Raw genomic sequence first — 11,854 nt, 5'->3', positions numbered from 1 at the left:
TGTGTGTGTGTGTGTGTGTGTGTGTGTGTGTGTGTGTGTTACTGGAGAATGAATTCAGGAACTTGTGCTTACCAGGCAGAGCCTTATTTGGCTTACCTATATTCTAGGACCCAAGAAAATATTCTTAACATTCATCTGAAAAAGAAGGGACCTAGAAGAGTAAAAGTAATCTTAGGATAAATGCAATAATGAGACATCAGAATACCTGACCTGAAATTATAATACAAATCTCCAGTGATAAAATCTAGAAAAACTGGCTCTCCACATGCTGAAAACTAGTGTCTGGGTCTATTACCAGGCACTAAACAAAAGTCAAAATAGATTAAATATCTAAACATTAAGAAGGAAACATTAAATATGCTGGAAGAGAAAGTAGATAGAAATCAAAAGACAGGTATAGGCAGAGAGTTCATGAACAAAAAGCAAAGCACATGGAAAATGCTTCAAAGAATCAACAACTAGGGTCTCATCTTATTGAAAAGTTTCCACAGGTTCTAAATGTCAATGGCAGAGTGAAAATACAACCCACAAATTTGGAAAAATTCTTAACTGACAACCAGTCAGACAAAGAACTTCTATGTAGAATACATAAAGAACAAAAAAAAAAGTCAGACCCCCAAAATGCAAACACTCAATTCAAAAATGGGCCTCTAAGATGAATACACACTTCTCCAAGGAAGAAATACAAAGGGAAAATAAATACATAAATAAATGTTCCACAGCATTGGCCATTTGAGAAATGCAAATTAAAAAAAAAACATCAAGATAACATCTCACTCCAGGAAAATGACTGTCATAAATCAACTAATAGCAAATTCTGGAGAGGCTGTTGGGTAAAAGGAACACTTCTCCACAGTCTGTGGGAATATAGACTAGTACAGCCACTATGACTATACTCATAAGTGAAACAAATGTGACCCACATGTGTAAGTATCATATTGTCTCTCTAGTATAAGAACCTGAAAGAATAAATAAAATCAGAAATACACAATAGATATAGTAAAACAGAAGGAAATTGAACATCAGAAATAGCAAAGAGGAGGGAAAGGTAAAAAGTGAGGAAAGAAAAGGAAGAAAAAATCATATAAGCATATATACAGGATAGCTGATCTGATTGTACTACTAATTCCATCATTTCTTCCAAAGTACCATTTAATATTGAAAATTTTCACTTTGACCAACTCCATATGCTAATATCTGTAATCTGAGAAACTACATAGCAGAAAGCAATGTGCAATACAAAAACCACAGTAGAATACCTCTATCTTGTCCTTCTAAATTTGTACCACTTCTAATGTCATATGAATTAGGATTATACTCTCTTTAAACTAAGTTTAAAAAAAATAAAATGTAAAAGGAACAAGAAAAAATAAGGTTTATTGAAAGCAAACATTAATGTTCAATTATTTGTATAAATTTGTATACCTACATCTATTAATCTGAGCAACAGACCTGATAAGAAAAACACATAATATAATAACCATTGTTAACTTGCTATTCTTGTTTTGAAAATCAATACCATTTACATCCCTGAATGTTACTCTGTTTCTGTCTTTGGTTTGGCTATACAATTATGCTTCTTTTTTGAGTATACAAATAACATATTTAAAAAAAGTTAAAAGAAATAACTGCAATTTCTCATTATTAGAAATTGAAGGTATTTAAGAATTATTTTATAGGGGAGTACTTTATAAAAAATCAGTTGTTTTTCTATTCAACCAATACAAATGGATAATTTTCTAAAATCTAAACTTTAGGTAGATAATATATAAAGAGTAGATTTAGGTAGATAATAAATAAACAGTCTTTAAAGATGAATCTGTACTATTTCTAGACACTTTTTTTTTGTCTTTTTAGGGAAGGGTCTACAGGGTGTTCAGGGTCTCACTACCTGTTTACAGCCTCCTAAGAGCTGGGATTACAGGCGTGTGCCACCATGTCCACTCTCAATTGCTATCTCAGGGTGCCCCGGGGGTGGGCCAGGCTTGGCAGGCCAGGGGATTGAACGCCTGACCATCACCTGCTTGTGGGTGCTTTAATCCACTGAGCTATTTGGCTAGCCTTACACACCCAATTCTGTGACTGAGTGAGAGAGTTTTCATGTTAGTTAGGTAAGGACATGGAACTGCACATTATGGCCTGGAGCAACTTCATGTCTAGCCTGAGATCACCAAAATTGCACAGATCTCAAGAGGTGAAATTCAATTTCAGTCACATTCCTCACTCTACCTGTATTGCATTTTGCCACAGTTTCTTTTTTAAAAAATAATTTTATTGAAAAACAAATAGCAATGAGACAGTTTCACAACTGATAACTAACACATTTTCAATAATTAATAGATTGCATATTGTTGTCTTAGTGGCTATTCATTGTACAAGATGCAGACATGATATTCTGTCTCAAACAGTATTAGAAAAAAACCTCTCTACTCACTGAATTAAGAAAATGGAGCTGTGTATCTATCCTAACTATTTTGAGTATACAGACACAAAATGGTCGTTCATTTCTTTTCCACTTTTTGGTTGATTTTGACAGAGAAGGGCATTCCATTGTCGTTTAAATACTGTAGGTACATCAATTCAGCAAGACATCACACTATGGTCCAGTAGTCCATAATAGCAGTGGGTTTTCCATAAGACTGGCAATGTCAGAAGTTGTTGGCTTGAGTCTTCTACAGCTCAGGATATTAATATATTGCAGTTTTGAAAACAGGATTTTTGAGATCTCAAACTTTCACAGTCTCCTCTCTTGTAGTAGAATGCATATTGAAATAGAATATTATAGAAAGAGAAAAATGAGTTTCTTATTTTCATCCCTGACAGAAGTATCTTTTCACCAAGAGAAATGTGCACCTATAAAAATTTGACATGCCCATTGGAGCAAGAGAATAGAAAAATTCAACTATCCACAGAAATCTAAACTGTAAAAGTGATTGCAAAATTTTTTTGTTTGTTCAATTTTATCTTGTCCAGAAAACAAGGTAAATGAGTAGCAGTCGTAAAACAAAACACAGAAGATGAGAGTGGAAACATTGTGATAGAGGAGGCTGGAAAGGGCACAGTAGGGGCTCCTGGAACTTTTCCAAGTTGTGAAGGGCAGAGAGCTTAGGAAAAGGTCTCCCCACACATTCAGTGGCACCCACTGTCCTCATACAGGCTCTTGTATTGGAATTGGCAGCAAGGCATTTTCTGTTCAGCTGCATGTCAGGTTACATTTCTACCCAGAAGATAAGAGGTCACACTTACCCTGACTACAAAAGTCCTGGAACCAGGGACTACACAGGAACCCAGCATGATCTCATCTATCCTGAAAAATGACCCTGTGTCACAGAGAAATTATGGTGATCTTGCCATGACTTCCTTTTTCTTTGAGGTGGGAATGCATTTTCAGATTACTAATGAATTATAATTTCACATAGCCCGGAAAACCATTCTGAACACAACTTTCATCTCCTCACAAAGGAGTCAGGGTGTGGTCACCCTTGACACACTTTCTCACAAAGGACTACAATTGAAAGGCTCAAGCCTGAGCTCAAGATATAAATTTAGACACACTGGACTTCCTGCTTTTCTTGTTGCCTTCCTTGTGCAGACCACTGGGGAATTTACCTGAAATTTTAAAGTGACCCACACCTTGTTGCTTCACATAACTAGAGACAATTGCTTATACTCCAAAACCATTATAGTCCCTTGCCAAGAATCTACAAGAATCTTTGAACTTCCTTGATGCATGGCAGTATATTGAATTTGGATTTTCCATCTGAAGAACCAGGCCAATGTATCTCAAGATCACTTCCCAGCAGAATAAAATGTCCAGTTTCCCTTGGTAAACCATGGTCAGGAAGACACCAACTAAACAGGTATCAGTCAGAGGTCACATGGCATCTTCAAGAATAAACATATTCCCCCATTTGAAGAATCGCCTGCTTATGAATCAGACAACTAGGCATTAGGCTACTAGCAATGTTAAAGGTGTTCCAGGTGGAAAACCCACTATTATGTCTGTGTCCAGCTCTGCTGTCCATCCATTCACACTGAGATAGAATTGCTAGTTCTGTCAGTGAAGCCTCCACTTGGCTGCAGGATCTGAAAAACGATGGCATGTTTAAGTTAGAACAATGACCTGTTCTCTGACCAATCATCTTAGTGAATTTCTTCTAGAACTAGCATATCAATGAGAATTCTAAATATCAGGGCTGGAGAAACAGAAGTCCATGTTAGATATTCTTGAGCTGATTTAAGTTCATTATATATTATGAGTCAGAACAGAATGCCCTAAAAATTTAGACTTCTGTTTAAAACTAGCACTAAAACATACTCTGACACTAATCTTTAGACTTCGGTTAGAGATAGTATATTTAACACAGACTTCATTATCTCTGGTATTTATGGTCTCGAAACCACTGAAAAATTGAAAATACCTTACCTACATTTTACTGAAAGTTTAACAAATTTTTAGCAATGCTAAGCATCTCTTCAAGAACATACATGTGTAAATGAAAAAAATTTCTAATGAAAGAGCAGATACCCAAATGCACAATAAATATATAAAAGAACTAACAGTTTAGTCACTAAAAAAGCAACGCAGGGCCAACAAAATAGCTCAGCAGATTAAAGTGACTACTTAGGAGGGTGCAGGTGCCAGGAGGTTGATCCCTAGGCCTGTTGTGCTGGTTCCACTCCAAGGTCATGCTGAGAGGGCGATTAAGACTGGGCATGGTGGTGCATGTCTATAGTCCCAGCACTTGGGAGGCTGCAAACAGGAGGATCACAGTGAGTCCGATCTACTCAGTGAGACCCTGGACACCCTGTCCTAAATACACAAAAAATATTAAGAAAACAACAACAACAACAACAACAATGTTCTTAGAGACTCTAACTCATTGAACACTGCTAGTGTGGATTGATATGAATACAAGAATAAAACTAGGAATATTTAATAATGCTAGGAGGATACATTTTCAGTATCTAATTTTATCTTTATATGTATGAATAATAAGTATACAAGAGAAAAATGTTCACACAAGAAACTTTTGAACACAAGTAAGATGGCAAAATATAAATAACCTTCTCATGACTCAGTGTCTAAAAACTCAAGAGTTGCACAGAAGAAAGTATATCCCAAGAAAAGAAAGACAAGAAAAGCCTTGAGTAATTCAGAAAAGTACACCAGGAAAGCTAGCAAGCACTGAGAAACAGAAAATCAACACAAAGAGCAAAAGTGATTTTCGACTCTCAGCCCTATATCTGAGAGAAAAGAGAATGAAACTCTGAAAGCCTGAGGCAAACACAGAGAGGGTCAGCGTTAAACATAGGTCAGTACAACTAGCTAAAACAACAAAAACTTATAGTTGGCTGGACAGATAGCACCTGCTTAGGCAAGAGCAGGGACCAGAGTTTGATCCCAGGGTATGCTGAGATGGTGACTGAGACTGGGAATGGTTGTGCACACCTGCAGTCCCAGCACTTGCGAGGCTGAAAATAGGAAGAACACTATGAGTCTGATCTACATAGTGAGAACCTGTAGATCTTGTACTTAATACATAGAAAAAAACTTCATAGTTATTGCAAGGTGGACTATTTAGTCTAAACTTGACTCCTCCCACACAACAGGCTAGATTTTGAGAAAATAGGACTTCAAGAAACACCATATCTCAGAGAGGAAGAGCCTGGAGCCATTCTGAGAAAGGGCTAACCCTGTGGATTGACATGCTCCAAAGGCCAAAAGTCATGGACTATTCACTGCTCAGAGTCCCTGAGGACACCTGGTCACAATGACTTGATGGGTGACAGTTTCAAAAGGGAAACATGGACACAAGAAGTGTCTACTACAGACCCTGTGAGAAGTTTCTGCAGCTGTGAATTCATGCTGTAGAAATAGAACACTAGGTTCAGAAGGACTGCCCCCTATGCCAAGATGAGAATTATACTTGCTGTCCATGACTATGGAAGGCAGCTTGGTCTAAAAAAGTCAAGACTGAGTCCAGGGGATTTCTTGGCTCCCATGGGCACTGGCTCCTTCATCAAAGATTGCAGGTGTCTATTTGCTTACCAGTCAAGTAGACTCCTCTGCTGAAACCTGCTTAGGTGTGTGGACAGTGTGGAATCTGTGGGAACGAGATTACTTAACATTTCCACACAAGGAAAATTAGAACTGGCTCAACTCTCACAAAGCACCAGCCTCTCACTTACCTCAGAGAGAAAATGCAAGAGGGATAGATGCAAATCATCATGTGCTCAATACCTAGAATGGAGTATGACACTTGAGATGTTGAAGAGAACAGAACCATTGAAATCTATGTACTTTTTTATTTTTTTAAATAATTTTATTGAGAAACAAATAGCAATCAGAAAGTCTCAAAACCAATTAGAAGGACAGTTTCAATAATTAATACATCGCATATTGTTGTCTTCTTAGGGGTTATTCATAGTGAAACCCTGAGAAAATGTTTTCTGTCGATGTGGCTCTCAGTAGGCAGACTCTCCATCATCAATCAATTTCCTCTGTGGCCCCATAACCTCCTTGAACAGAAAATTAGGGACATAACTGAGTTACATGATGTAACACAGAGTTTCACTTATGACTTGAGTCCTCACAGAACTTGAAAGGCTAGGGCCAAAGTGTTGGCTAATCTTGAAGCACTTCTTCATGAATTTTTGTTCTGATACTTAGGTTGTTGACCCCCAGAAAAGAAGCTTATTATTATTATTATTATTATTATTATTATTATTATTAATTACCCTACAATACAGGCAGTTGAACTTAATGTCACGGTCTGAATATCAAACATCTTGGACAAAACAAGAAACAGGCATTTTCTGTCAAGTATTGATATGTTAAACTTTTGTCCCTCCAGAATACAAAGGCAAAAATTTAAAAATTTTTTAAAAATAGGAATAAACAATTAGATATTTATGCACAGAAATTTAGACATCTAACCATATGCAGCATTACAGCAGGACAATTCTCTGATTTTTTTTCTTGTATCTTGTTTTCATTTATTACCTTTTTGGTTAAACCTTTACTTGAGAGACAGTATGACAGTAATTGGTATGACAGGACAAGCAGTACATATTTAGAAGGCAAGAATGACAGGCATTCCAAGCACGGCCCTAGTATTACACATTGCTAACTTCAGTGCAGGTGTTTAGTTCACAGGTATAAGCATATACAGTTAGTCAGGTTAAGAATCCTGCCAATTTACTGCTAATTTCAAAAACCTACTCATGATTATCAGGATTATTGCCTTACTTGTCTTCTGCCTATAAATGTATGGCTTTGCCCCTGTCATGCTTCCTAGCTTTTCTCCTTGCCTTCCCTTTGTTGTCTTTTGTTGTGTAATCCTTAAGTTCCCACTTTCCTTTTATTTGTTGTATTTTCTATTTTTATTTCTTCTTTTGAGCTCTTACACTTGGAACACTATACAATATTTACACATGGTGGTCTGTTTTTTTTTTTTTTTTTTGCACTTATGAATATATCTTTCAGTGACATCTACTTAAATATGAATGCTTTGAATTTATTGCACTTTATAGCTGAGTAATACTCCATTGTATAAAAGTATTACATATTTTTCATTCATTGCTCAACAGACAGGCATCTTGGTCATTTCCAAGATTTGGCTATCAAAAATTCTGCTGCTATAAACCTAGGTACATAAATATCACTATGATATGACATTTTCAGAACTTCTGGGAAAATTCAAAATAGGGGGATAGCTTGCTTGAATGAGATTTCCAATCCTAGTTATTTAAGGTGTCTCCACACTGATTTACATAAGGGTTGTACCAGTATATATTCTCATGAGCAGTGGAGGAGGGTTCCATTTTCCCCACAGCCTCTCCAACATTTGTTGTTGGTTGATTTCTTTATGATAGCCATTCTTTCTGGGGTGAGATGGCATCTCAGTGTTTCTTTAATTTGCATTTCATGGATGGCTAATGATGTGGATCATTTTTTCAGATATTTATTTGCTTCTCTAATTTTGTCCTCTGAGAAGTGTGTGTTCATCTCAGATGTCCAATTCTGGATTGGGTCCTTAAATTTTGGGGTCTAATGTATTTTAGTTCTTTATAAATTCTAGAGAGCAGACCTTGGTCTGACTGCTTACTAGTTAAGATTTTTTTCCAAATTTGTGGGTTTTTATTTGACTTTGTTGGTAATTTCTTTGGGGGGTGCAAAAAAAATCTCAATAAGAGGATGTCACACTTGTTAATTTTTCAAGAATTACCTGTGTGACTTGATTTTCGTTCATGAAATGTTTTCCTACCCCTATGTCTTCAAGAGTTCCTCCTACTTTCTCTTCTAGGAGATTTAGTGGTTCTGTTTTAATGTTTAGATCTTTAATTCACTTTGACTTTAGCTTAGTGCATGGTGATAGACTTGTGTAAAGTTATACTTTTTGGCATATAGAGAGCCAGTTTTTCCAGCACAATTTGATAAGGAGGCTATCTTTCTTCCAGTGAGCATGTTTGAAATCTTTGCTGAAAATAAGGTAGCTGAGTGTGTTCATAAAGGCTTCTGAATCTTCTAATCAATTTCATTGATCTTCAGGTCTATTTTGTTGCCAATACCATGCTGACTTTATCCCAGTAGCTTTGTAGTATAATTTCAAGTCAGGAATTGTAATGCCTCCTGCCTTGTCTTTGTTGCTCAGGATTTCCTTTGCTATTGTAGGTCGTTTCTTTTTTCAAACAAATTTTAGTAACAATTTCTCTAGGTCTGTGAGGTATGTTGGTGGTAGTTTGATAGAGATTGCATTAAATATGCACAACAATTTTGGGAGTATGTCCATCTTCACAATACTCATTCTTCCTAGTGAGGAGCAGGTAATATCTTTATATTTTCTGAAATCCTCTATGATCTCTTTTTTCAGAGTACAGTAATTTTCATTTAGTAGATCTTTGACTACTTTAGTTAGATTAATTAAAAGGTATTTCATTTTTGGCATTGCTATTGTAAAAGGTATTGTTTCTCTAATTTCACTCAGTGTGTTTGTTGTCTGTGTAGAAGAATGCTATTGAATTTTGGTATTAACTTTGTATGTTGCTAAGGTACTGAGTTTGTATATCAATTCTAATAGTTTCTTGGTGGAGTTTTTGAGTTTTCCAAGTAAAGTCATCTGCAAATAATAATAATTTAACTTCTTCTTTACCCTTTCTTATTTCTTTTTTCTCTCTTTTCTAATGGCTCTAGGTAATGTTTCCAGAACTGTATTGAGTAGGAGAGGTTTTATAGGACATCCTTGTCTTTTACAGGTCTCAGAATAAAAGATTTCAGTTTTCCCCCATTTAGAATTATGTTAGCCACTGTGTAGTCAAAAATGGCTTTTATCAGATTGAAGTAGAGGCATTCTGTTCCAATTTTCTGAAGGACTTTGAATATGAATGAATATTGCACTTTGTCAAAAGCCTTTTCTGCATCAGTTGAGATGATCATGTATTTTTCATATTTGGCACTATTGATATAGTGTATTAGATATATAAATTTGCATATATTGAACCATCCTTCCATCCCTGGGATTAATCCTACCTGGAGTGTAATTTTCTTGATGATTTGATGTATTCCATTTGATAGGCTTTTAATGAGGTTTTTGCATCTATGTTCAAGAGGGAGATGGCCTGTAGTTCTGTTTTTTAGTTGTATCTTTCCCTGGTTTTGGTATCAATATAATACTTTCATTCAGGAATAATTTTTCGGAGTATAGCTTCCTTTTCTACTTCATTGAGATTTTGAGGAGTATAGGGATTATATCTTCTGTAAATTTCTCGAGGAACAGCTGTGACTCCATCAGGACCTGGACTTTTGCTTCTCCATAGGTTTTTTATTACATTTCATTTTTCATTGGCTGCTCTTGGGTTATTAATAGCTCTTATATCTTCTTGATTCAGTTTTGGTAATTTGTACCTTTCTAGGAATATGTCCATTTTTTCTGTGTCTTCTATTGTGTTACAGTAAAGATTCCAAAAGTAGCTGCCATCAATCTTTTGAATTTCCACTCCATGTGTGGTTTTTACAGCTTTTCATTCCTTATTGTTTGTATTGGAATTTTTTCTCTCCTCTTTTTGATGAGGTTAGCCAGGGACTTATTGATTTTATTTAATCTTTTAAAAAAACAGCTTTTTGATTCGTTAATAATTTGAACTGTTGTCTTCATTTCTATTGAATCAATTTTTGCTCTAATCTTTACGATATTTTCCCATCTTTGGCCTTTAGGTTTACTTTACTCTTCCTTTTCTAGATGTTGGAGGTGCAGCTTGTGGCTGTTCCTGTTCTGTTTTCCTAATGTGTGTTTTCCTGCTGAGGGGAAAAAACTCCTGTTTTCCTACACATCTATAAATTTACCTTTGAGAACTGCTTTCATCGCATCCCATAAATTCTGATAAGTTGTGCTTGAATTTTCACTGAATTGTAGATATTGTTCCATTTCTTGTTTAATTTCATCTGCAACCCATTGCTTGCTGGGGAGGGTGTTATTCAATTTCTATGTACTTATGGGGTTTTTCTGGGGGTTTTGCCATTTATTTCCAGTTTCATTGCACTCTGGTCAGATAATATGTATGAGATAATTTCTGTTTTCTTGCATATACTTAAGCATGGCTATGGACAAATACGTGGTCTACTTGAGAAAATGACCAACATACAGCTTTCAAAAATGTGTGTATAGCAGTGGTTGGGTGGAGCACTCTGTATTCGTCCACTATGTCCATTTTTTCCAAACTCTGTTTTGGTTCTACTACTTCTTTCCTAATTTTTTGTCTCCTTGGCATATCTTTTCAGCATAAGGGGGTGTTAAAGTCTCCTGTTAAGATTGTGGTGTTGGATATTAGATGTTTCGCGAACATTAAGATTTATCTTGTATAGTTTGGTGCTCCCATGTTTGGTGTATACATATTTATGAGTGTTACCTCTTCCTTTTGAAATTTTCCCCTCAGCAGCATATAGTGGCCTTCTTTATTTCATTTGTTCATTCTTGGTTTGACATTGAGCTTGTCTGTGAAAAGATTAGCTACCCTTACTTTTTCTGAGGTCTTGGGGGCATGTAGTGTTGTTTTCTGTCCTTTAACTTTGAGCCTATGAATGTCCTTATGAGTTAAGTGTGTTTCTTGTGTACAACATATTATTGGATTTTGTTTCCTAATCCACTGTTCCAGTCTATTTCTCTTAATTGGTGAATTGAATCCCTTTGCATTGATGGTTATAAGTGTGATGTATTATTTTGCAATTGACATGTTATTGATTTCTGTTGTTTATTCCTTTTTTACCTAAGTTTAATTATTTGCCCCATTTAGTGGGTTCTTTCTGTTCTCATTCATGGACTTCTGATCCTTTTGGTCAGTGTGTGGAACATCTTTTAGGAGTCTGTGTTGTGTTGGCTTTGTCATCATGAAATTCTTTAGTTGTTCTTTGTAATGGAAATATTTTACTTCTCCATCAAACTTGAGAGTTTTGCAGGGTATATTAGTCTCAGCTGGAATTTGTTTTCATAAAGGACTTGAAGTACTCTGCACCATGCTCCTGTTGATTTTATGGATTGTGAGGAAAAGTCTGCCATTATTCTGATGAGTTTTTCTGTAAATGTGATGTGCTTCTTTTCTCTAGCGACTTTCAGTATATTGTTCTTGTGCTGGATTTCTGTGATTTTGTGTATTTTATGTCTCAGTGTCTTTTTCATTTGGTTGATGTTCTTGGGAGATCTACATGCTTCAGTTACTGAATGTTAGCTTGTTGCCCCATATTTAAGAAGTTTTCTGCTATTACTTTTTTTGTCTTTTTTTTCAAAGTTTTATTGATGAACAGATATCAATGAGACAGTTTCAAATCAAATCGGAAGTACAGTTTCAACAAATAATA

General features: G+C 35.8%; 1 protein-coding gene across 1 annotated transcript in view; it reads left to right on the top strand.

Moving 5' to 3' along the window:
* LOC101584805 (guanylate-binding protein 1-like) overlaps nt 1-10,286 on the top strand; it is a 41,380-nt gene extending 31,094 nt beyond the window's left edge. Inside the window, 1 exon segment of the mRNA XM_023708659.1 lies at nt 10,242-10,286. Within this exon segment, the coding sequence (XP_023564427.1) occupies nt 10,242-10,286 (45 nt within the window).
* The last annotated feature ends 1,568 nt before the right edge of the window (nt 10,287-11,854 follow it).

This window comes from Octodon degus, unplaced genomic scaffold (genome assembly GCF_000260255.1).
Source record: "Octodon degus isolate 3935 unplaced genomic scaffold, OctDeg1.0 scaffold00430, whole genome shotgun sequence".
NCBI classification, from domain to species: Eukaryota; Metazoa; Chordata; class Mammalia; order Rodentia; family Octodontidae; genus Octodon; species Octodon degus.
Note: the sequence above shows the minus strand (reverse complement) of the source record. Positions and strands in the feature narration are given on the sequence as shown.